At 35.0% G+C, this 27,648-nt stretch overlaps 1 protein-coding gene across 1 annotated transcript in view; it reads right to left on the bottom strand.

The window, feature by feature from the left end:
* Positions 1–11,988: 11,988 nt before the first annotated feature.
* LOC149079959 (EH domain-binding protein 1-like) overlaps positions 11,989–27,648 on the bottom strand; it is a 119,443-nt gene continuing 103,783 nt past the window's right edge. Inside the window, exon 19 of the mRNA XM_089238869.1 lies at positions 11,989–12,163. Within this exon, the coding sequence (XP_089094995.1) occupies positions 12,085–12,163 (79 nt within the window). The 3' untranslated portion in view covers positions 11,989–12,084. The remainder of the gene's footprint in view (positions 12,164–27,648) is intronic.

Raw genomic sequence — 27,648 nt, 5'->3', positions numbered from 1 at the left:
AACGGCACTGGCTGGGACGCATAAGAAAAATTTCCGTAGAAACGCCGCGGCTTTTTACACAACCCAGCTTCCTATAAATCGCACGTGATTTTCATTCAAGAACTAAAAATAACGAAAAACAACGAAAACACCGATATATCGAATTTTTTTTCTTTATCAAGCTTACAAACTTCATTCAGGAATTATGTGTAATCATTGGGAAAAGTTTATAAATGAGTGAAATTTATCGAACTTAACTATAGGCGATTAGTGATTATGCATAAAAACCATCGATTATGCACAGTTACCGATCTATCATATGTTTAGCGTAACACATACAGTGGATCCCGCTTATAGCGTTCCCACTTAGTACGACGTATATATTTTCGTTGTCTCTCTCTTCCTCCCAACTCTTACTAATACTCATTAAGATTTCCTGTTCGAAGTGTTTTTCCGCTTACAACTTTTTTTCATGGTGGTTTTTTGTAAACGTTATAAGAGGGATCCACTGTATAATTATTATTACTCTTGAAGCTTAAATATAATTGTGCGTTTTGAGATGAGGAATATGCCTGAAATTCAATGTTTCATAACTCAGTCATTTTTATCGTAAAATAATTTTTTGTTTCGTTTCACATGTCGGTGAATTATGAAAATTTATTTAAATTGAATACAGTCGGCCCGCTTAATCGGATATCAATGTTTTCCGGAACACTCTATCTGATTCAGCGTGGAATAATTCAATTGCCATTTTACAACGCTATTATAGTTTGTATATTGAAAACTGATGGAGGATTAATGTTAATAAAGCTTCTCGACAAATCAAACATCAAAAATGAAATGAAAATTATATTTAATTGCAATGATCACAATACTTATTTTTACTTTCCATTAAGAAAGTTAGCTCCCTGTGTTGGATCAACGAAGAACAAAAATAAAATAATTATACGTACGTATTGAAGACAATTTGAATACTTGAAGGCCAAAAAATGCCTTTCTCAAGTGTTTTTTCTTTTTTTACTCTTAACTTAGTAACATATTTTCCATTTTCAATTCCAAATGTTTCATTCAATAAAAACATTACGCGTATGAGTGGTTGATATGCATTAACAGTTGACGTGTGAAGCATAATATTCGATTACGCGGGGAAAAGTCGTTTAAATTATGATATATTGAGCGGGGAACTTTAACAATCTCTACGAGGGGAATTTTGGTGACAGAGGATTTTATCCGTTTAAGCGGGGTATCCGTTCATCCGTTATCCGATTAAGCGAGACCGACTGTTTATAATAAAAATTCTCTTTTGCGGACACCTTTGGGACACGTTAATCAGGAGTTTGGAAGGCATTCTTTTATTATGCAAAGGAAACTATTATTTGGCCGTAAAAGAGGAATGACCTTATCTGGGGTTTTACCGTAAATTTTTAACTGGTTAATCAAAAAACTTTAATCGATTAATCAAATTTAATCGAATATATTTTTTGTAACCATATATAATTATAATAAGAAACTATAAACATACATATATATATATTATTCATTTCTCACACACCTATTAGTAGATGTAAACAAATATATAGGAACAATTCAGAAATGGCTGCTCGCTTGAAATCATTTTATATGTAGTGTCCCACAATCGACTTACGATTTTCAAAATGGGATATACAAATACGAATACAACGCCACAACAGGCAAAATGCCCAACGAGTTGGCTGAGGAAATATCAAGAAAACGGTGACAGATATTAGTCACTAGCTATAATACCCGGCGCTGCCCGGGTTTTCTTCAATTATCGGGAGGATTGAAAGTGACAAACCATTATAAAGGAAAAAATAAGCTATTATATACACATAATATACTGGCAGCATTAAAGAAGTGACAAACCATTGTAAAGGCATATGCATGTCTGAAACGCATTACTAGGGAACCACGGTAACCAAAGTAAACATTCCGAAAGTGATGGTTGAGGCCCAGGAAACATTTTTACCGACAGTTTTTTTGCCCATTTCGGGCATTTACCCTGTTTTGAGAAACTTTTAAAGTAGCCTATCATTCAATCCGGGCCCTGTTTCGTATATATGCAAAATTTGGCGACGATCGATCTAAAATTGTAGATTTGTATAGAGAACACACACAAAATCAGTTTTATCTATAGTATAGATTCTTGCGGAATATAAATTTGCAAAGTCAGGAATTTCAGGCACGTCATTCATGTTGCAAGGGGTTATATAAGTTATGTGTAGAAACATAATTTGCGAGACATCTAATCGGTTTTCTCAAACAAATCAAGTTAATTAACATACTTTTAATAAAAAATTTTATCGAATTTCAATAGTAGTGATCAAGTAGATTAACTCAACTAAAATTTTTAGCTGCGATCAACAGTTGACCAATTAACCGATCCAATTAATCGATTAATCTGACTAGCCCTATTTTTCAGAAATTGTTTTTCGACATATAAGGCCTACGGCTTCCAGCATAATTGGTGACAATATTTAATATATTTTTTTGTTATTGGAAATTACCTTCAAGACTAACGGTTTAGGAGTCAGCTATTGGATAACGATGAGAGTGGACAACACCCAGTATATATATTGAGATAATCTGTGTTTTCTAAATGAGAAATTTCAGCATGCGTGAATTCTAGTAGTTCCCATAGGCCGTCGATCCTATCCTCACACTTTCAAACATCATCAAAAACTTCTGGATGGCCGGTCTTATTCAACTGAAGCGAAGTAGAATTAGGAAAGACTTCGTGAACAAGAGAGAGAGACGGCGCCTTATAATGATTCAGTTACCCGGAAAGTGTAAAGAACCCTTCGCGATAGGTGCCTGTCGTCGATATTAAAGCCCCAAGCGAGAAATGCATTACCATCGAAATATGAACAAGGCAGCAATGTAATCACTGTTGCCAACACATAGCCACCGGCCACAAACTTTCATATCGGCGAAAACGTTTTGTGAATATATTTATTCTGCGCCGTTTGCGTGAGGATTTTGAGCTTTTCGATCGAGAAACAGTCCTATGTCTTGCGCATCGGATGAAACACATGACTGAGCTCGAAGCTCTTAATTTTCTCGGAAGAGCTTTCTGTATATGTATATGAAGAGTCGAAACTGTATATGTATATGCCAAAGAGGTTTTAGCTAGGAAATATTAATAATCTAGTCTCTGACTCACACACGATGTAAATGTTCACAGACACAAAATCGCTAAAAAAAAAAAAAATATGCATATCGGCTTCAATAAATTCATTTTGTTCACAAAAATGGATTTTTCCATTTTTTCTGAAAACGATTTTTCGGTGAAGATTAAAAAGAGACAACGTGATATGGTGAACGAATTTTAAATACGATTCCTAAATCATATTATAACTGTTGTACATGAAAATAAAATTATATACAGGTGTTTCATGAAGAATGTACGGAAAAAAAAAAAGCTTTATTCTCTCTCTCTGAAATCGAAGTAAAATATACTGTATATGAAAATATGAGCTACAAAAAGAAAAATAATTATATTGGAGGGAAATATAAAATTTTAATTTTTTATATGACATTAAACTTTTTGAATTGGCAAAAATTTTGCTTGTCTTTGTAATACCGAAAGAAATTCCTCTCATTACATTTGAAAATATTTCGAGGTATGAATGATTGAGATAATTGATTTTGAGATGCTATTTTTTTCGCATGTTAAAATGCTCAAAAATAATACGAATTATCGTAAAAAAGTGGCAGAAATCAATACTTTCACACACACACACACAAAATCATGGTATCTTAGTCAATTTTTATTTAATGTTATGGGGTAAATTTCTTTTGGTATTACAATCGAAATTTTTGAATATAGGCTGTATAGAAATTTTAATTCGTAATACTTTTCCCAATTATCATTTATGCGGCAGAAAACAATTACACCTCAATATCCATCTTTCCGCTGATGGCTATTCATATTTTAGTTTCATTTCAGAGTCCACCATACCATTTTTGCAACTTTTAGACAGTCTTTGTGAAACACCCCGTAATCTAGTTGTGCTCCAAATATGTTTTTTATCAATTCTAGTTTTAGGCACATTTTGTCCTGTAAAGAGAGAATGGTGTCTTTACCGCATTAAACATTAAACTTCAAAGTACTGAAAACAGGAACACACCAATACCGCTAGCACGCCATGACGCTCCTGGGAGCCGCGACGCACACGTTAAGAACCACTGCACGACCTGGAAAAAAAACGCCTTGAAAGAATGTCTTCGACAAGAAATTTCGAAAGCATGCAAGGTAAAAAAAATTTTCTTTCTTCGAAATTTAAGTTTATTTATTAATCCTTACAGTGGCAATCCCGAGATATCTCGTCAAATTTAATCTGTTTATTTCCGTCACAAAGAAATATCCAGGGTTCTTAACACGCTTTTATTTCCAATGTGACAGTTATAATGCGGATCAAGAAAATTTTAAAAACTGCTTAAAGGGTTAATGGACGTCAAAATTAGGGATGGGGAAATGGGTAAGCAGACTTTCGCATTTCAACATTCGCTTTGATATCTTCTCGTCATCAATCGTGATGCCTTTACAAAGAAGTTGACAGCAGTTTCAACAATAGTCCGATCAGCATACGCAAAAGTTAGTTCATTGTACGGAGAAGTGGTACACCTTCCGTGATCCCCGAAATAAGAGCAATGTTTACAGATTGTGGTGACGTTAGGTTTTGTCAAGCACAAGCTCACATGACCACAGTCGACGCATAAACGAGGAGTGGTAATTTTAGACATACAAGAGTTAATTAGACCGTGAAATCGTAAATTGTAGTTCATAACTGATTCCAAACAATTGTTTTTATGCTTCTAAAAGGGCATGTTGATGATGAAGAGCCTATGCGCTACCCTTTCGATGTGGTGGAAAGTTTTTGGCTCTCTACTTTAAATGGAAACATTATACGTACTCTGATAAGGAAAGATTTTACAAAGATTTTTGAGGACTGAGCGGGTTTTTTGAAAACTCAATATTCTGATCCCTTACTGAATTCAGTTAGTTAAATGTTCTATAGCAGTGGTTCCCAACCATTTTTTTGGGCCTTGCTCCACCTAAGCTTCTTGTAAAATTCTGATGTTCCCCCCCCCCCCGCCCGTAAGTGATACACGCGGCGGGGGTAGAGGAAGGAGCTGGGGCAGAGGTAGGGAGCCCTTGCAGCCCCCCTCCCAAGATAATTGAAAATTGTTCAAAAAAAATTTAAATATCAAAAAGAAATCCTTTAAATGTTGCTTTAATCAATTTCTGTGAATTTAAAATGCCTTTTAAGGCTGAAAACTGAAAATATCCTTGGCGCGAGAGAGATTCCTTCAAACGTGAAATCAACTGCCCCCCCCCCCAAAAAAAAGTAAGTTCTAAATGTAATCAAAAGGTGGTATACCCCCAAAGGACGCATCTGTCCCCTTTCCGTGCAAGCCCAACGGGGCGTCAAACAGGGAGCCTTACATTATTCGGGGAGTTTTTCCCAAGTGTGTTGAAAATTTCATGTTAAAAAATAATTAGTTCTAAAATTATCCTTCCATCAAATTTTAATTTTAATTAATTCTGAAATTTTGACTAAGAATTTTCATTAATGTTTAAATTATTCTCCTAGCAAATATGAGTTTCCATTGTTTCTGAGAAATTATTTCTTCATCAAACATAAAATTTCGTAAATCCTGATTAAAAATCGAATTGCCCCCTTAAAATTCATATTGTCCCACGTTGGGAACCAAAGATAAAGAGAAACATGTCCTCCTCAATATATTTAATTTAGAAACGCAAGTTTTAACCACCACTCGAAAACTCAAAAATGTAATTCAAATGACTAGATTAGCGAGAAATGACTATGATATGCCTGTGAGAGACAAAATATCACTTTTTAATACGCAAAAATATGCATGTTCATCACAAATTGCTTTAAGATAAAAACGCAAAAAATTTGACTCCATAATGAATTAAGTAGATGTATTTATTAACTTAATCCTGAAACGTTTGTTCAGGCAAACTGCCATACATAAGCATGATTGAAAACTCATAAATATATACCACGTAGCACACATAAAAACAATTTCTCGAATAACAACAAATTTTAAACACATTCGGTAACAAAAATCATTTACTGCCGGATAGTATTTAAGACGGTTATACATATACGCGGAGGGGAGAGCAGTATCTCAAGAGTTACACATTACATGAGATTACATTTGTCTCAAGAGGTATAAGGTAATGACAATTTAAATGCAAAATGAGTTTTTATTTCTTCATATGAGTTTATTTCATCAAAACAATATACTTCAAGCTTGTCATGCTTGGACATTTGTCAATAAAACTAGAAAAAATTATTAATAAACGATTAATTATATTCAAGTCATACATAATACAAATACAAAAAAAAAAATAAAAAGTTCTTTCATAAAATATCAACTGGCCATTCTGATCACAGATCTGACTTTAAAAGAATCAAAAAGGTGCACATACGAAAGTCTCTCTAAAAAACGAATTTTTCACCTATGCAAATGTGATTTAAGAAAATAAAATCCTATTGATATACTGATTTTCATACTATTTGGCTCAAAAAAGCTTTCATCAGAATATCGAATAAAAAACGAGCTCAACGAGAATAAAAAACTTACGAGATGAGCAACCTGCTTTTCAGAAAAGTTAGAAAAAAACTTGAAAAAAATGCAATTGCTAAAAGGAAATGTCAAGTAAAATATGCACGAGTTATATTGTAAACGTCACAAGCGAGAATGAGCGATGCAAAAGTGTAAATAAATAAAATTCCATACTTTTACATAGAATTTCATTTATGTTTCTCTTTTAGGATGTTAAACTGATTGAATTTTTGCACATACGAGTACAGTATCGTAACACAAGAACAACGAACCGGTTCTTAATCTCAAGACAACTTCCCAGAAACAAATTGGTGAAAAGCACGAGTCAAAAAGATAAAAGGGATGAAGAAAAATATGATAGTTTTTGATAATTCAATGAAAATTAGTACTTTAAATATCCTTAACTGTAGTTTTTGCTTTACACAGACATGTGTCAGTGGTTGTATAATTAGTACAGTCGACGCTCGTTATAACGACACTTCGTTTTAGCGACCATTCCATTACAACGACCGGTAGGATGAGTCCCTAATAGAACGACTATCATACATGTTTTACTTCCGATATAACGACCCTCCCAATATAACGTCCGTTTTCGACGAGACGAAAGGGATCGTTATATCCAGCGTCAACTGTATAAATTTACCGCATTTCTCATAATAGACGTTGTGGTACTTATGTTTGAAAAATATCGAAACTACAATAAATGAACGTCAGAAAACTCTTGAAATAAACGGCCACATTATCTTTTTTTTAACATGGGTTCATTGATTTCGATTTGATATATGAAATTCCTAATTTTATCATTAGGTGAAGACTACCTGACGTATTTTTATTTGTGAACCTAAAATGACAATATGATGCACCTTATACGCTAAAAACGTGAAAGGTGACTCTTATCACGTGAAGGTGCGGCACTTACATCAAATTCATATCTATAACTTTCAATATTTTATCTCCAATGTGGCGCTCATACATAGAAACGTGACAGACTTTTTCCAAAAAAAAAAAACTGACGTAAATTTTAACACAATACTCACATTAGAGATGGATGATTTTTTTGCTCGGCTAAGATACATGAAATCAATAGGCTCTCTAGATATTATGCCAAGGTGAACAGGAAGAAAGATTCGTTTCTCTAAAACGGGAATCAAACCCAGGACCTCTTGCATACTGGGCAAAGCGCTTACCATTATACCAGAGAGAGAGACGAACCTTTTCTTCTTAAAAAACGCACAGTAGCGTGACTTGCTGAGTAGAGACATTACAGCCTCTTAACTTCAGCTAATGACCTCCAGGTGGCGGCAGTAGGTGGATGATTTTTTTTCCAATTTTTTGATGCAAGAGGTCCGGGTTCGATTCCCGGTGGAGAGAAAGGACCCTTTTTTCCCGTTTACCTCGACATAATATCCAGAAAGCCTATTGATTTCATTTTAAATATTGACATTGTTTACGCAATATGTAAATGCAGTACATTGAATGGCGCGAGCATTGAGCAGTCAAACCTTTTTCTAATGAAAATTGAATCGGTTTTATTATTGTAAATTTGATGCGTTTGTTTCGAATAACCAAGAAATGAATACAATAATTGGTAAGAGGTGTGATATAAAATAAAAATTTAAGTATTAATTTTTTTTCCATGCTTAGGAATCAAACTAAAATTCTAGCTCAACAATTTATTTGAGAATATCTGAATACTGACTGACATCTTTTTCATCTTCAACACACAAGAGCAAAAAATACAGAAAACGAAAATTTACACTTGTATAAAATGTGCCGCGATAAACATAATGATATGCAAGGACCCATTCATCTTTATGAACCTTAATGGTGTTAAATGCAATACAAATGATTTATATAGACGGTGTAATATTGCAAATACAATTTTGAGTATTTAACTATATCAAAATATAAATTCATACCAACCTGCATGTGCTGAAAAAATGCAATTCAAAAAATTAATACATATTTATTCGAAAAAATATATATATATTGATACACATATTTACAACAAACAATAATGATCTTATCGAGAAATCTTGCCAAAAAACCAACTGATTTTGTGCAATATCTGCACACGTGCGTTTACTTGTGCAAGATTACCTTGAAACTTTTGTGCTTTGAATAATTTCCCTTCCCATCTTCAACACCATTAAATGCGATTATCAATTTCGAATGAATCGTAAAAAAATGCGAGAGAAACACTCGATATAAGCAAATTTTTTCAAGTTCATGTGTTGAATAAAATGAAATTAGGATACGGCTTCTAAGCATAAAATGCTACAGCAAATTTATCTCGACGGCATCTTAAATTCCCTCAGTAAAAATAATCCTCACAAAGATAAAATTACATAAATATTTAACGATAAACTTTTTTTTCAGAAGTTAGTAATAAATCTTAGATTCAACTAAACTATAAACAAATTTCAGCAAAAAAAAAGTCTTCAATAAAACGATGAACTTGAGCAAATTTAGGTAAAACATGAACACTATAAGGAATAGCTAATTTATCAAAGTATTGGTAAATACTTTGAGAGTTCCAAAAAGAAGGAAAACTTGCTGGATTATTGATAAACGCGTATCGTATATACCATACATTACATAAATATCAAACATCAATGTGTAACACTCGCGGCGACATGATCTGGCAGTATTTACGATATAACAGACAAATTTGGCTCTAAAATATTACATCACACATGGCAGCGGATAAAAATTTACTATGTTTTCGAGTATTATTAACTCTTGACTAGACAGGAGTTTAGTTATGAACACATTCTATAACACACAGGAAACGTGACATTGTTTTATGCTTACAACGACATTCACACATGGCAAGCCAAAACAACAATTTTTTTGCAGTTATGTCATTACATCAATATTCAAAAATAAATAAAAAATGCACACGAGTATTCACCTACAATATGAAAATAAAATTCAAGAAAACCTAGTGTTCTTCTTTGTTTATAAAATATTACTTTTTATTCTCAAAGCTCAAAAATGAATAGGACTCGATTTCCTGTGAATCGATCGAAAATCGAAAAAAAATATATAATAATAAGCCGTCTTTTTAGTTCAAAAATGTCACATATTTCTTTTTTGTAAGGGATATAATACGATAATTACGGGTCAATCCTATAGCTGGGAATCAGAGAGCTTAAGATGTATATACAGTAACACAATATTAGGTTACAGTAATGCGTGATTTTTTTGTATTCATTTTCCAAGAAAAAAAATACGAATTTATGGAATGGTAATGTCTAAAACAATACTAATTGCTTGTATTGGAAAATACTAATTTCACTAATTATAAAATACACTTGATATAGAATTCAGAGAACGATTGAAGTTTTATTGGAGGCTTACTCTTTTTTCGTAATCTGTAGTCTCACTTCTACTCTTTCCAGACTCGAAAAATGAGGAGAAAAATATTATCAGACAAATTTATAAATAATTAAAACTTTCTGCATTTATATATATATATATATATAGGTTACTAAGGAAAGTCCATTGGCCGCATTTTACTGGCGAACCGTTGATTCTAGAGGCATACTTTTAATTAGAAAAAGGTACCCAAATAACGTGTAGATCTCAGATACGTCATTCATATTGCAAGGGGCTCTATTAAAATAAAAAACCAACTTTTTTTGGACCACCTTTCGTAAAAACCTATAAGTTAAAATAAGTAATTAAATAAGTAAAAAATAAGTAATTAGTTGGTTAATTACTAACTAATTTTATCTAGTAAGTAATTAACTTACTAAATAAAAAGTTATTGCTTTATTATAAGTAAATTATAATTAATTTACTTATTATTAAGTTATTAAACTTAAATTGTTTAATAACAGCAATTATAAAGTTGTTGCCGTTTCACTTGACGCCAACAAAAAAAGTTCCACGTTTTCAAGTGCAACATTCGTTGAGATGTTTGAATTCATAAATCGGAGAAATGTTGGGGAAAAACAGCATAAACTTACGGAAAAGCTCATTATGTTTTTCTCCGATTTTCGAATTCAAATATCTCAACGAATATTTCACTCAGAAAAGCTAATTTTTTTTTCGTTGGCCTCAAGAGAAATAAGACAACAACTGAACTGCTTAATTTGGTTTTTGAATACGGTGTCCATATAAAAAGTTCAGTTTTATATTTCAATAACTATGCAACCCCTTGCAATATGAATGACGCATCTGAGGTGTACTCGTTATTTCGATACTTTTTCTAATTGGAGGTATGCTCTATGCTCTAGAATAAACGGTTCGCAAGTAAAATACGGCCAAGGGTACTTTCCTTACTACCCTGTATATATAACAGTCTAAAATTACATACATACATTCAAACACATCATATAATCAAGGGAACCTGAATAACAACTCATTAAATCCGTTCATTAATGCCCGAAAATTTCAAGTAATCATCTTTTTCAAGTCGACTGAACAGATTCAGTCAGGAAAGGAAACATGTGTTCCATACCCGGATACTGAAATATACATGGTATGCTTTTGAACTCCTAAAATGATTAGTACTAATATTTGGCCAATTTTTTATGGAGGACCACTTTTGAGTCTCAGTCAATTTATGGTGCATTTGCAGCTCTGTAGCAACTTTATACCAAAATATAATTGAACTAATTTACAGTAAAGAATGAATTCAATTCTCTATGTTCGAGTCAATTAATTTTGTAAATTTATGAGCCGCAAAATTGATTTAAATTATAAGATACGTTTAAGATGATGAAAAGAGATCAGTTGAAGATTTCAGGATCGATAATATCAGGAAATTTGTTACAAATTCGTAACTAGGTATAACTAAGTCAATATTTCTAATTAAATTAACATTTACTTGGCAGCATCACAGTATAACTTCCCCTTTCACTGGCCTGTAAGAATATATCACACATAAAAATACATAATATATACATAATATAACACGATGAACCACATAGAGTACATGTTTACCAGCGGAACATGTTAATATTAGGTATCAATTTGTTTAAAGTCAGTTTCATTCTTTCATTTTGAGATTCTTGTTCTTCTTTAACTATATTAAAAAAAACATAAAATAAAAGACCATAGATTTCCTCTCGCTCGGATTACATATACCTCAATAAACTCGTTTTTTTTTTGTTTTTTTTGAAGGAAAAAGTAAAAACAATGTCAACATCGCTTATCAAGAAAAAAAATAGTTTCATCACAATATCTAGCATAAATAAATACAGAAAGGAAAAACTTGGCACTTCATTGTTTCCGCAAAATCAACAGTTAAAAAAAATTGCGTCAAAACATCTTAGTTCAAATTGATCAGAAACTATTTCAAAATAAAGTATCTATAACTAATCTACAGCACACACACACACACTTAAAAAAAGCATTCCTTATCGTCGTATTCTCTCTGCGAAAAAAAAAATGCGAATTCTTTATAAAAGGAAAGAAGACGTGAGGGGAAGATAATGAATATACCAACAAATAAATCGAATCCGAATAAAACCACAATTATTGTATAGTACAGCTTCTTTCGGGAACCAAGTGTACTCTTTCCGTGTCTTGGGCGACAAGCTCGTCCTCGTGGATTCTAGAAGAGGAAATAAATTCAATTAAAGATAATAAACACATAAAGAATGTGTATTCCTCTCAATCAATACTTAACGTGTAAAATAAAAATTAACAAAATCCTGTAATTTGTAGAAAGTAAGTTCTCTATATCGTACAAACCGCACCTCGAAAAATGACCGAAGATATGGAAAGATTAGGTTTGATCTTGACTGCCCAATCGTTTGCCACCACGGTGAAACTTTTCAATTGGGAAACAAGAACACGTACTTACCTCTAAATAAAGCTCGACAATGTTCTGTATTTAAATTCCAACGTAGTTTTTGTGAAAGAAATTTACTGGAAAACTGATAAGACATGAGTAAAGCATGACCCATTTTTCATTGAAAATTTTCTCAATTTTTAATAGATCAATAAAGGGTGGCGAGTTTTGCACCAATATTAAGCACTGCTCAAACTTGAGTACAGTATTGCGACAGGATAATTTCTAAAAGAAGCCATGGACTTTTTCGTTCTTTGCACACAGTTCTTTACTACAGCTTCTGATCCATTTCCTTGATATTATGAATATGATTCGAGCTTACATTGTTATATATTTTTTTCTCTTCTAAATCAAGTTCAAACCCAGTCCATGTGGAGATTTACGATCGCCAAATCTCTCCCCCGTAGCAAAAGCATACGGAGAGAAGGGCATGGAGAGCCTTCCCCCTCCCCCTTCCACTCCAAGATATCAAGTATTTAAAAGCAAAATATATTAAAAGAAAAAATATTTTTCCATTCCTTTCAATTTAAAATGTTTCTTTTTGTAGGTTCGTTACTCAAAATTTCTCTGGAAAAGATGAACTGTTCCTCTCCAAAAAGTAAAACCTGCGTAAGCCCTAGTCCAGTAGGATAAACCAGGGCTGTCTCATGACGCGCCGAAGTCGGTACCAGCTGACGTAATTCGTGACTTCACAGCTCTGACAGAACCGAACCACCAGCTTCGCATTACGATAGTTTGTAATAACTTTACTGCCCCTTTTACTGAATTATTTCCAAAATTATACCTTCGATTATTGTCATTAGTGCATTGATTTTAGTCAATTGCACGTTCATTTTGGTTTGCTTCTTTCAACCATTTATAAATTTAAATTAAGAAATTTCATTATTTTTTTCATGAGGCAACATCGACTAAGAATACTTTTCTCGGATTCATTTCAGTTAAAATACAAGCGTTCGCTAAACTTTATTGGGTTGTTGATTGAATACCAACTCGAGACATAATTTCAATTATCTTTTGATAATTTTTTGTGTTCTTTTGGTTTCATTTGAATAAGGTGTGACTTTAGCATTAATAAAATTATCATTGACTTCGAAATTACCAGATGCATGATATGGAAACCGTTCGTGGGTCAGAAACAGGAATGGATCCACAGGGGAAGAGATGGTCCCCAGAGCCAGAAAGACAATGGAAAATAATCGTTCTATTTCGTAAAATCGAACGCTTTTTATACGCTCACTAACTCGCCCTCCCCGACATATTGCATGGATCCGCGCCTGGCCAGAAATTTACTTCCTTTCAAACCAAGCACACCCAACACCATCTATAGCAGGAGGCCTCTGCGCGAAGCTCGGGAAGTCATTCAAGGTCATCTCACCTATAGCCATTGATATACCACGCCAACGCATGCGCCATCTACACCCACCTCTGTTGTAGTATATCCAATGGCTATAGGTGAGATGACCTTCTTCAGTGACGTCACAGGCTTCGCGCGGAGGCCTGCTATAGATGGTGTGGCACAACTCCCCGGTCTATCACCATGGGCAATTTACTACCGAATGAGTTGTGCCAGAAGTGTGAATGTGTGTACCTAACGGTCTGTGTGAGGGCGTATATAATTTATTGTCAAAATGAACTATCAAAATACCACACGTACAGCACTAATTTAAAACAGTGAAATAAACAACTGAAATGTAAAATAAGCGACGTGAATACAGCAGATGCTGAAAGTATCAAAGCAGTGACGTCACGCAGCAGCTCCGAGACCACGCCCACTGGGCCAAGGCGGCCAGCACGACTTCAAAGGGATGAAACAACTCTTACTATGTAATCCCGAGAAGAGACAGAATTGTGTTGGAAGTCTTTGAGAGTGACGCAGTAGGATATCTCTAATCCGGTCTCATTGGGACCTAAGTGATTCCGGATTATGCAACAACTTTTGCTTATTTCCTAAGCTTTCATATTTAAAGCAGTAAAATGCCTCTGAGTGCTTTGATTCATTGATTCCTTTGAAAGAAAATTAATAAAACAATACAGAGTGATTCAAAGCTCAACGTACAATTTTTTAGGGGAGGTACAAAACACAAAAACAAAACAGAATCACATAGGAATGTATAACCGGAAACCCCAACCTGATCAGCTGGAAGATAAACCAAGATGCAGAAATGACAAGCCGATAATGGGTGGAAAAACTCTCTAAAAATTTCATTGCGTGCATAACTGTGGATGGTAAAAACTTTGATCACTTGTTGTGAAACTTAACGTGTGCATGTACTGTCCTCGTGTAAAGTATCGCTAAATAAAGTTTTCCACCCATTATTGGCTTGTCATTTCTGCATCTTCGTTTATCCTCTAGTTGATCAGGTTGGGGTTTCCGGTCATACATTCCAGTGATTCTGTTTTGTTTTTGTGGTTTCTACCTCCCCTAAAAGTTTGTACGCTGACTTTTGAATCACCCTGTATGTATGCGTATAATAAAGCACAGATTATTTAATTTTAAATAATAACTTTTAATTTACACGCCATTATAGTTATCGACAGGAAAAAAATCTTCTTTACTTGTTTTTCAAATATTCTTTGTAGGCATTGCTCGTATCCGAAAAAAATGAAATATATATATAGTATATATATATTATATATATATACTTTTTTTTTGTTTCTAAAGATTGTAAAACGTAGATTTTCCGATTCCAAATTCTTCACAGAACATTCGTACTGTATGCTGTGCGTGCTAGCTTTTTCAAAAAATCAACTTTCCCACACATATTTGAAGCATTATGTTTCCGTTCGCAGCTTGAACATGCCTTGACGTTTTCAGCATGTTTGAAAATTCAGTAAAATAATCACAAAAAATAATAGAATAAATAATAGGAAAAGTTCTAAAACACTAAGGTCAACTGTACAGTGCGGATAATTGAAAGGAAGAAAGAAAAAAACATTTTTGACTGAAGCTAACTTTCTCACAAATTACATTTTTCGAGACACGCAGATGCAGAAATCATGATATCAGCGAGACATGCAGATTCCATCATTGTTTCTACTTTCCCAGAAGCTCAAAAACCGTAACAATACTCAATACTCCAGAAGCCCGAAAACCACAACTCCACATCAGAAAGAAAGTGGTATAAAAAAGAAAGAAAATATCCGCGGATGTAATAGAATAAGTTGAAACGGAATTTGAGTAAAGAAAAAATATCAAAGTCCCCAGTTAAGACGAAAAAAAAGTTTCTTGACAGAGGAGTGTGTCAGTTGTGGATTGATCAGTCCGGATTAGAGAGGTTCTACTGTAATAAAACATAATGCTATAAACTTGAACTTTCCTTGCCCGTAATATAAAATGTTAAAACGATCGATTTTATTTCCTACCCTGCAGCGGTTGGAGACGCTCTATTCCTGCTATCGATAATCCACTTTATTTAAGTACAATAGCTGCGTCAAAGACCGTTTTATGTAACATGAGAAAAAAACAATTATCAGTTCTTTCTTATTAATACAAGTATGAAGTGAGTTCTTTCTTCTCGAATTAGTTATTAAACTGCAACTTATTTACATAACACACACACATATATATATATATATATAGACACACACAGAAAGTAATAACACAACATATACAAACATACATATACACATACATGGTTTACTTCCGTTGTGCCTAAGGGATCAGGTACGATCCGTTCAAAGCAGGTGGCTAACACATTCCAAAGAAGAGTGAACAGCATAACCTTAAGCATGGTTTTCAAAATTAAATTACAAACCTGTTCCGATTTCGCCGTAATTTTGAAATGGTATCTATAAATCTAATTATGTATCTTTCATTTGAAGTAAAGAAATATGTTTTACATCATTGGTTATTTTTGTATACATAATTGGTAATAGATTTCTAGTTAAAATTTTTGTCGTTCTTTAGATCAGCCGCTGTGGTGGTCGAGTGGTTATAGTGACGGACTCGTGATGCGAGGATCCGGGTTCGAACCCCACAGTGATGGTCGGCTGAAGTTGGTTTTCTGTGGTTCCCAACTTCAAGGCGTGAATGCGAGCCGATCTCCCCGTTAAAAAGTCTCGCCGCAGAGAGCAACAGGCCTACAACGTTACAAATATTCAATCATTACACTTCACTCACAATTTGAAATATAGATGGCAGCACTGAAATATCATACACAACACTAGCTACATACTCAGACTGTTGGGTGCACTCATACACACTTTGTTCCAGACTCTGCCACGAAGCTGGGCTGGAAGAGATCTCGGCAACGGGACAAGTCCGGTGGCAGAGACCCTGGCGTTCATTCATTCCTTCTTTAGATCACGGTTTAAGTTGTTACAGTTTCTGGGGGCGAGATAGAGAAACTGTTTTGGAAAATGGTTTTTAGGTTTGTCGATGTCATAGGAAACTCCCCGTCTGCTTTCTGTTTGATCCATTTTTTATTTTAAACCATGAGGGATTTCTTTGTATAAACATTAATATCTTTACCATATGTAGTTTGATAGAATTAAAACGAAAATCATTTTAATAACGAGCTCTATTTGAATGAAACATTGTACGTAAAATTTTAAGAACCGTACATAAAATTCAGAGGAATAGTGATCGGATTATAGTTTGATTCATAGTCACCCCCTCCCCAGACGCAGCGTGCTGAATCAAGAAAAAAACTCAAGCATAACAGATGGTCAGAAGGAAATCAGTGGAAACTATTTTTTAGACTGAAAATTCGAATATTTATGTAATTTAGTCTATCGCAGATTGTCAGGGGATGAGTCTTCCATTTTAAATTTTTATGCAATGTTACGCCAAGATATATTACGCCGAAGAATTTCTTCGGTTTCAATGAATTACAAGCATTTTACTCGTAGGCATTCTTCATTATGACAATGAATTATGAGATTTTCGGTATTGTGTCTATATATATTAGTATAAAGTTGAAATTTTATATATTTAGTTTTAGCATACAGACTATCCCGGCTGCAATCATATCTATAGTAATCGTGTCGGTTAGATAATTATCTTTAATATATAAGTAATTACACTGCCGGACCTATTTCGTGCACGGAAATCACTTAACGAATTGTATCCAGGAATATTCTACATATCTACTTCGCTGTTTTATCCAAATTTCACTTAATAAAACAAATCAAAAACATTCATTTTATCAAGATATACAAATATACATATACAAATACAACGCCACAACAGGCAAATTGCCCAACGAGGTGGCTGACTTAAGAACATCATGGATCCCCGAGCCCTTTTTTACCCTACCTACGAGCCCTACCTACTACTGCTACACCACACATGCACTTCGCCCACAACCCCCCGCGGAACCCCTAACGAATCGGTACATGCGGGAGTGTACGTGTAGTGAAACCTGACGTGAAGTTTTTTTTTTTGTTTCTCTGTAATGCTTGTTATGTGTAGTGCTGCCATCTGCCACCAGTTTTTCAAACTATGAGTGAAGTGTTATGATTGAATGATTTTTCGTTGTAGGACTGTTGCTCTCTGTGGCGAGACTTTTTAACGGGGAGATCGGCTCGCATTTGCGCCTTGAAGTTGGGAACCACAGAAAACCAACTTCAGCCGACCACCACTGTGGGGTTCGAACCCGGATCCTCGCATCGCGAGTCCGTCACTATAACCACTCGACCACCACAGCGGCAAATTCAGCATTCATATATTAGTAACTGATCAAAGTTTGAGCGCAAACTTTGAATGTTAGTATAAAATAATTTAACATGAGATTTTTTTTCATGTATAAAATATTTTAACTCTCTCAACGAATCCAAATAATAGATATCGAGAATCACGAGATGATTGTCTAGTGATTCTCAAGTAAAGAAAAGTGCCCAAAATTCGTCCCCCTCTCTCATTTGCATGTACAGAGCTGCTATATTGCGAAAGTCTTCAGAGCCATACAGTTGACTACTCGCAGTGCCGCAGTTGCTTTGCTCTCTTCATTTACGCTTTAATTTTTCAATCAATTAATTGAATTAATTGAATTATTAAATTTTTTTGGGAATATATGCTTTTATATTGGGTATTTTGGTTATATTTGGCATTCATATTTTTTATGGGCAAATTTTTTCAGCCACCTAGTTGGGTAGTTTGCCTGTTGTGGCATTTGTGTTTGTATTAGTAATTTTAAAAAAAAAATTGTTATAACTTGTTACAGTGGGAAATCAACTTTGAACAGTTATATTTACGCCTTATACGGAAAGTTTTTTTATCAGTTAGCGATTGATAGTTATAGATCACTACTTGAATATTGCGTAGCATAGTTGTAGTAGTGTAGCTGTAGTCGTTTTATTCAGGAGCAGTCAATTTTTGCTATAGCTGAATTCCTAAATCCGTCCCCTCTGAGCATCAGAGGGAAACTCATCGTGTTTATTCTAGTGATATATATTTGTTTCTTTCCCGACTATTTAGATTCATTTTGATTGATGTAAGATCACTTGTCGACCTATTTATAATACTGCGTTTAACATTTATGTCTTATTCATGAAAAAAACTTATTATATAAGTATAATAAATTAATAAATGTAAGCAATATATAAATATAACTAATTATATATAAATATATATTAACTAATTATGTATAACTAATAGGCATACGCAAATAAAATAAATGATAACAACTGGAAAGAGGGGACGAATTAGGACGCCTTTGATGAGAACCCAAAATTTCCATTGTTTTGATTATTTATTTATTTTTGGTTAGAAAAAATTTATTTAGTAAAATCACACAGCATTATTAGGTACGAAATTGAGTTACTTAAATCAGTTTTAAATTATTTTTAAACCTAAGCAAATTTTCAGAATTGACGATTTTGCTTGGAGAGACGGTGTGTGTGTGTGTGTGTGTGTATATATATATATGGGCACTTTCCCGTTACCATTTTTCTGGATAACGAATTTTATCCATGTCATTTAGACACTGAATGTAGTAAATTCCATCACCTTCGGTTTTACGAATCAGAATTTTTCCGTCGCTAATCCATGCGAACTTGAATGAGTGTTCAAGTTTGAATTGTCACACCTGATAGAATAAGTTTTTTTATCGATCGGGTAATATGTTCGTTGATATAGATTTTGGATGATTTGAGTCGTTCGTCCACTTCACTAGCAAGCAGAGATTTTTTTTTTTCCTGACAGCAGACAGCCATCTATAACGCAGAACAGAGTCTGAATTTGACGATGATTGGTCTTGGCTTGTTTTTGTTAGCCGAGCGAAAGCGATGAAGTTTCAGGATATCTTCAGGATTATACACATCTAGTTGATAACGGATTTTGTTCACTATTTCTATCACATTTTCAATCGGCTGCTCTCCGACGCCGTTGATTTCAATGTTAGAAGACTTCGACCTTAGTTCCATCTTTTCAATCTCGATTTGCATACTTACAATTTTGCTTCGGAACATCGTTCTCCAATTCCAATTTTTTGTTTTGGCCCTTCAACTCCTTAAGGTTATTGTTTACTTCTATTAGCTCAGATTTCATTTCTCAGTGTTTCGTCGTTGAATTCTAGGGCTTTCTTGAGTTCTAGTATTTCAACTCGAGCAGCTTTACACTCGTCGGTCATTTTGAGAGACAGTTCATTTTTTAGTTGTTGGAACATAGGCATCGGTTCGTTTTTTAAACAATTCATAGATCTTGTGTATGTTCAGTTCCTCCTATTTTCGGATTGCATTGACCGCAATATACCACGAACATTTTTCATGTTTCTCTAATTTCCTGAAACTTGATTCTGGAACACCAACACAGTGTGGATGAAAGTGATTTACAGCGGACTCATTGGAATACCTCTTGTTTATCAAATACCGTTCACTTATAAAACGAGCATTCAGATTTAATTTTAATATTTGACGAGGAAAACCTCAATTACAAATAAAACACTCATTCACCCGAGGATGTATTTGGCTCTTCAAAAAAATCAGCTGTATTAACATTTCATTTGTTGATCGTAATAAATTTTCATTAATTCGTTCTGCGCGTATAAGTTTACCGGGTAAACATAATAGTTTTATAGTTTACTTCAATAATATAGCGAAATATAACATAGTTCAGATTTATAAAAAAATAAAATCAAAATCAAGGCTAAAACCAAGTACACATGAGCTGCCAGTCATACAACCGCCTCCCTTGATGTGTTCCCACCACAATCCAATTTTTCTAATAAATTATTTCTAAAATTAAGATTCTGAGCTTAACTAATTCTAATGCGCCTTAAGTGAATTATGGATGTAGTATTTCAAAACTCTAAAGCTCTTGAATATACGGTTCACTACTAGCACTGTTGGAGCTAGAGTTTTTTTTTCGGGAAGAAGGCAACTAAACCGATAATAATAAGCTTAATCTCATCTCCACCTACAGAGCTTATTTTCTCTTAAAGATTCCCTAAATTCTGGGAAATGCTAATGCTGCTTGCTATAGCCTAAAAATAGATAAATGATAGATTCGGCGAAAATGCCCATCAAGATTCATTATAGACAAATAGCGTAATTTCCAAGAATTGATGCAAAAACATAACGGGATAAAATATTATGCAAATATAGAAACGGGAAAATGTGAAAGTAAAGAAGCAGCAGCTTCCTTTACGACATAAGTCGAATTATTCCCCAGCATCTTATGGAAAAAAAAGAGCCCCACACAAGCAGATTAACTAATTAACTGCTGACTCATTAGGTCTGCTCAGTCAGCAAAATCAGATTAAACCTGATTAAACCTCATCGTAGGAGGTTCGAAGTTCATTTATTTTCAATATTGTTCGCTGATAATTCGTATTTTGATTTCAACTGATAGAGATTTAATAATTGCTATAGAAAAATACTTCTAAAAAAAATATGTAATTATAAAAAATGGTTTTAAAAAAATTCATTTTTTGGACAAAAATTGTTTAGTAAAACGGAATGAATTGAAAAATATTTTTAGTGGAGATCCGAAATTTGCATGGCCGTGACGGAAAAGAAGAAAACAAGAGTGAAGAAACTAGAAACAAGCCGGCTTAGCTCCGAAACATTTCGTATTTGACTCTCATGAATGGAATCAAAATCAAATATGGTGGACAAACTATCCCAAGCACTTCATGAAAAGCACATTATGTACGAGTATTCGAATGCATATACTGGGTGGCTAATGGATGAGCTGTATAAAATAAAATCAAAATCAATTATATTGTACATCCTGATACGCCCCCCCCCCCCGCTCTAACTTCCAATTAGAAAGTTGTTGCCCTGTTTTCCTGATGTCAACAAAAAACAAATCCATGTTTCTAAGTGCAATATTCACAGACATATTCGAATTCGAGAAACGGAGGAAATTTGGGAAAGAACAGCATCAAATGTGGCCAGGGGCACGGTAGCCCGGTCGATAAGATACTCGCCTAAAGTACCAAAGGATTTTTTGGTGTCGCGAGTTCGATACCCGGTTCGTCCTTGTCAGAAAACTTTCCTGACACAGGGTACAACAAAAAATGGCGACTTGACCGCAGCAAAAAATTGCTACCGCAGAAAATCCTCCATCGAGGGGTTAGCGCACCAACCTCTCGATGAGTATAAAAAACAAGCCTGCGTTCGGAATCGGCAATAAATTGTACGTCCCGGTGTAATTAGCCCTCGTGTGCAGAAAATGACCGTGGTGCGACAAAAATTATCAATGATCAAATGTGGACAAACCGTTTTACCCGCATTTAACGCCGTTCCTCCCAAATTTCCTCCGTTTTTCGAATTCGAATATCTCGGCGAATATTGCACTTGTAAACATGGAATTTTTTTCTGTTAGCACCAGGAGATACAGAGCAACAACTTTTTAACTGGAAGTTAAAGGACACGGGGACCGTATAAAAATTTAAATTTTTTTATTTTGTTATGCACTGTATTTTCACTCTCAAAACTGGTACAGGGTAATTTTTGAACACCCGTTGAGCATTTATTAAATTGGAATCATACCTCTACGACGGACGGTTAGTGAGATAAAGACCGTGCTAGCACTTACAGGAGACCCTGTATATTATCATAGTAATAATTACACTATGACGATATATTTAGACAACCCCCATAAGCGGATATAGGTTTCTCGAAGGGGGCGGGGCAGTGAATCACGGAGGGTGAGTTTTGCAAATGAGGGTGGCGAATGCCCATCTTGTCTCTTGCCTATGTCAATATAATACAATTTTCTTACTGAACGGGAGGGGCGATAACCTTCACCGGCCCCTCCATGTTACATACAAAAATTCCCGTCTCGATTATCTCTATCGGAATCTCCAGAAATCTGACACTGTGTGCCCAATGGGACACGCTATGTTACCTAATTTAAATAATGCAATGAAATGCTTACAGCGATGAAAACGGGCTAAACTTTGAACAGCATAAATGAGAGACATATAAGTTAAGTAGTACAAAATATTTTTTAACATATTCAGAACATGCCCCGTTAGACCGAAATATCTCGCTGTCCAATAAATTTTTGATAAAATTTAAATATTAATTCCCCATATTATGCATATATGAGAACCAATTCGATATTAATACCGGTACCTAGAATAAACATTTCATTTTTGTGTTCCCGCATTATAACAACGTAATCGTGAGCGAGAGGTCAAAAGAATGGAAGTCTCAAATTTCAACAGTTTCGCGTCCAAATGACACGAAATTCAGACTATAGACACTTCAGATGATGCGTAAACCATTTAGTGGATTCAAGGCCGGAACAGAGGAGGGTCCCCAGCCGGGAGGAGGGGAACTGTCCCGGGCGAAAAAATTTATGGTGCGACAGTTTTAGGTGGAAACAAAGAACACCGTTATAAAATTATCGAATTTTCAAGTTATGGGAGCGGCAAAAATCCCAGTTATGGCCCTGAGTGAATTAAAAAAAATACGGCGACACCACAGCTCGACAAATCATCCTACATTCTAGAGAGATATCCAATATGTCCCGCTTTTTTCACTATTCTGTCAAGCTGCAGGTCTATCGAAAACCCGCTACCCTGCCACACGGGAAAGCCAGCATTCGTCGGCATGTTCCAAGTATAAAGGCACCGCGTTCGGAGGTGGAAAACATTGTTTTTCGAATAGAAAATACAGCTGATTTATCCACAGAATGATTTGTTGAGCGGTACCTCCTATCGGTGAATGTATTATTTTTGTACCATTTTTTCAAAGTATCATGAACGATGAGTATCATCTGAAGTGCCTGTTGTCGAAATAAAGTGTCATTTAGACCAGCGTTTCTCAACCTCCAGGCCGTGAGTGATTCGCCGTTTCATTCCCCCTTCCTCCATTTGTATCGCATTCGTCGCAGGTACTACTGGACCTTCCACTCATAAAAAAATAGAAAATCAATCGGGGCCGCGGGCTTCCAAAGGTTGAGAACCACCAATTAAGACTAATAGAACGCTCTTCAAAACTCTCTGGATTGGGGAAGCTTAGTTTCGACAACTCTGTATACCTAATTTTTGAGCAATGACTTGATACTGCACCTATAAATGATTAGTTTATACCTATGTAGTAGTAATAATTATATCTCGCTCTTGCCCCTTCTGTTCCTGTCAACATCGGAGAAATGGTGGGTTTATATCGGTATAAGAAAATTTAAATACGAAAGAAACTAAAATGCACCTTCATCTATGTTGTTCTAAAAGTAAAGTACTCACATGCGTTCATTCTACGAGAAGTACAACAATAATGATAATAATACGATACAAAAGCACCGCACCAACAGGAAGCCACCATTTCTCCATGAACAAAAGGAAAGGAGACCGTGTAACAGCATGTAATTACCAAGGCCGTAACAGTGCTTTTCCCGTGCTCTAAGCCACCACAAGTCCACGACACACGAGCGCGCGTCCTCACGTAATTATTTAAGGATTACGACCCTCTGTTTTCCAGGACCCCGTTCTGCGACGGACTCATTTTCCGGCAGGATTAGAGCTTCCCAATAGACTCCATGCATCAGCAACCGCCGGGAAAGTCGCTCTGAGGTCTCCAGGGTCACACTCTACTCACTGTCGAAAGAGTATATGTATGTGTCTTACCCTACCCAACATCGTGGTTCCTCTTGCTAGTTTGTCTCTCACTCACTAACTCTCTACCCCGAGTATTCATTCCTTACTTCCCCACTCCATCTGATCATGTACTGGCTCTTTCTATATAGTGGCCACATAACGTTTACCTTCTCCTAACTCATCCTTTATAAATATGTTCCGCCAGGGATAGTCTCATTTCTAGAGATGCAACCACTCAAGTTTCAATTAGAAAAATTTCAATATACTGTACTACGATTTTCACGTCACGCATGTCAACATACTGTATAGGATAAATTATTTGTGAAACTTCCCTTCAACATTTGAAAAAATTTTCAAACGGCCAAATTTTTCAAGGTGAAATAATACATTGTTTTTTCCCCAGGGTTTTTTTATCCAATATGCATGAATAAACTAAAATTTATCTTCTTCACCATAATTATCTATTTTCAACTAGGACATACTGAAGTATGATTTATTGGAAGGAAATCCACGTAGAATGGTCAGCACGAGGTTTATATTGCTCTTTCTTTTGAGAGAATTTTTCGGCGCATGATCTGAAAAAAAAATTCTATACTTCAAAACCATGCAGAGAAACTGTCAAGTGGTATTTCATTGAATTTGATCTTTCTAGATATCACTGTGAGCTCGCTAAGTTCAAACATTCAGCAACGTCCACTGGCTCAAAGTAAAAAAATGTTGATGTTTCTTCGTCAAAATATTGCTACGTTGATTTCAAGAGACAATACATTGATTACTGTGTATTTCAATGTTGCACAAATATCGTATCCACAATAAATGGCAAAAACCACTTACTGTATCCGTGCATATTTTTTCCTGAGACACGGTTCCACATTTGGCCCTCTATCAAGAGCACATAAAATGCCAATTTTCATATGAACGTTGCGTAGCCTTTTTATAGAGGTTTCGCTTGTATTTCAAAGCTCTAATCCCAAGAGTTTAATTTTTGAAATCTCAACTATTTCATGAATATATACGAGATCAACATATCTTAAAAAAAATTCTTTTCATTCAAAGAAATGAGGTTCGATGCTCGTTATTTATTATCTAGTTGGACTATTTATTTCCCCCTTCCCCGGAATGAATAAGAAGTTCATTGAAAAAATCTGAAACTTAGTCACAGCATAATTAAAACTATAATTACTCATCATATACAATACATAAAAATTGAGGGGTGATATTCAATATTTTCATTCAAGAGAAACTTAGAAATTGAAATGTCTAAATTATTCGCATAAAACTCCGATATTATTATGAATTTATTTACAGAAATACTTGATTTACTGCTTTTCCACCGATATAAAGTAAGTAAAATCGGTATCACCATATCAATAAAAATATGCATTATGGTTATATCTTCATACTGCAAGACAGACACAGAAAAGAAGACATATCACACACATATGCAATCGAGTTTTGCGTTTGACAGTATACAGGAACTGAATTCAAATCTCTTAACTTGCGCCACTCATTTTTTTTTATAATTTTATATAATAAATAAAAAATGAAAAGAAATGAAAGTAAAAGAGTGATAAATGAAGAAGAAGCATGACCTCACCACTACTAACAACGTGTATGAAACAAGTCACTTGACAACAGCAATTCCACACCACCCTTCCCATCCATCAAATACGAATGACAAGCTTGTTCTTTTATAAGATTAAAGAGGCCCACTGTTCCACACATTCCGCCAGTTTTAAATGCTTCGCAAAAGAAACATAAATGTGTTTCTCACCTGCAGCTTAAATAGATGTAGTAGCATTGTATAGTTCCCCCTATTTCAGGAATGATTTGCTAAAATCATATTAGAATCACAGTAAATCCGAAAATTCTTGCGGCATCAGATGTAAATGTTACACGTATTACAGAACAAATTTTTTTCCCCCCACAGACAATCAATAAATATGAGTGGTTTGAATGAGGAATATTGTGTACAGTTCCTTTAATGAAATCTAAAAAATAAACACCGTTTGAAAACTTCAAAATATGTGCACCCATTCATCTCTGGATGAATCTAACATCGATCACAACGGTCTCAATCATCTGTGATCAAAAGCATTTCATAGAAAAAGTATGAAGCTGAGCTTATAAATTGCAGTTTGGTTATACATTCATCATTCAAACCAAGCACAATTCCAGTCTATCGCCATGGGCAATTTACTACCGATTGAGTAGTGCCGGAAGTATGTGTGTGTATAGGTACGTAACACTCTGAATGTGTATGTAGTGTCACGTTTTTGAATTTTCAGTTCTGCCATTTTTATTTCAGGAGTGAAGTGTAACGATGGAATATTCGTACCGTGTTGTAGGCCTATTGCTCTCTGTGGCGAGACCTTTTTTAACGGGGAGATCGACTCGCGTTCGCGACTCGAAATTGGGAACACAGAAAACCAACTTCAGCAAACCACCACTGTGGATCCGGTGGGGTTCGAACCCGGAACTTCGCGATGCGAGTCCGTCACTGTGACCGCTCGACCAACACAGCGGCAATTTAGTTATGCAATTTAATTATACAGAAGAAATTATAGTGCCAGGTGAACGGCGGTTAAAAAAAAGTAACTGTCAGAATTTTTCGAAATTTTTTTCCGGAGATAACAAATACAACGAGAAATGATACCTTGAAACTTCTTTCGAAAATTCACAATATTTTTCCAGTGAATTTTTTCTTTTCGATTTACAGTATAACGCAGTTGGGAAAAAAACTAAGGCCACCCTCATTTTCTAGCGTCAATCAAGTTATTTGCATATCATTTTGGCTAGGCATCATTTTTGGGAGCCTGTCGAATAATTCGACGTAGTTGTTTTCCGCGAAGTTCGATTCATGAAGATTGGACGAGGTGAGGCGAAAGGCTCTTAAAGAAAAAGGCAAGATTCTCATTTTAAAAAGTGTAGATTAATTTCTCCAGAAATTGGACAAAATATTAATAAGTCTAAGACACTGGTTAACAATTTCGTGAAGAACAACGAATTTATTCTAGGTATAAAAGGTAGGCCAGGGAGTTTGCGTGGGGACGCCTTCTCGGACGTTTAACACCACGGGGGTACCACTCTAGAATACTTGTGGTCCATCTGTTGTCCTGTCTTCTTGCAATATGTCCAGTCCATTTCCATTTCAAACGTTTGATTCTTTCCATGATATCATATACCTTTGTGTGGTTCCTTATCCAAGTGATTCGTTTTCTGTCTCTTCTTGTGATGCCTAACATACATCTTTCC

Source organism: Pholcus phalangioides, unplaced genomic scaffold, assembly GCF_987345545.1.
Source record: "Pholcus phalangioides strain wild (caught in Gottingen) unplaced genomic scaffold, Ppha-v1.0 ptg000011l_1, whole genome shotgun sequence".
NCBI lineage: Eukaryota > Metazoa > Arthropoda > Arachnida > Araneae > Pholcidae > Pholcus > Pholcus phalangioides.
The sequence above is the reverse complement of the archived record's forward strand: the minus strand, read 5'-3'. Positions and strand labels throughout refer to the sequence as shown.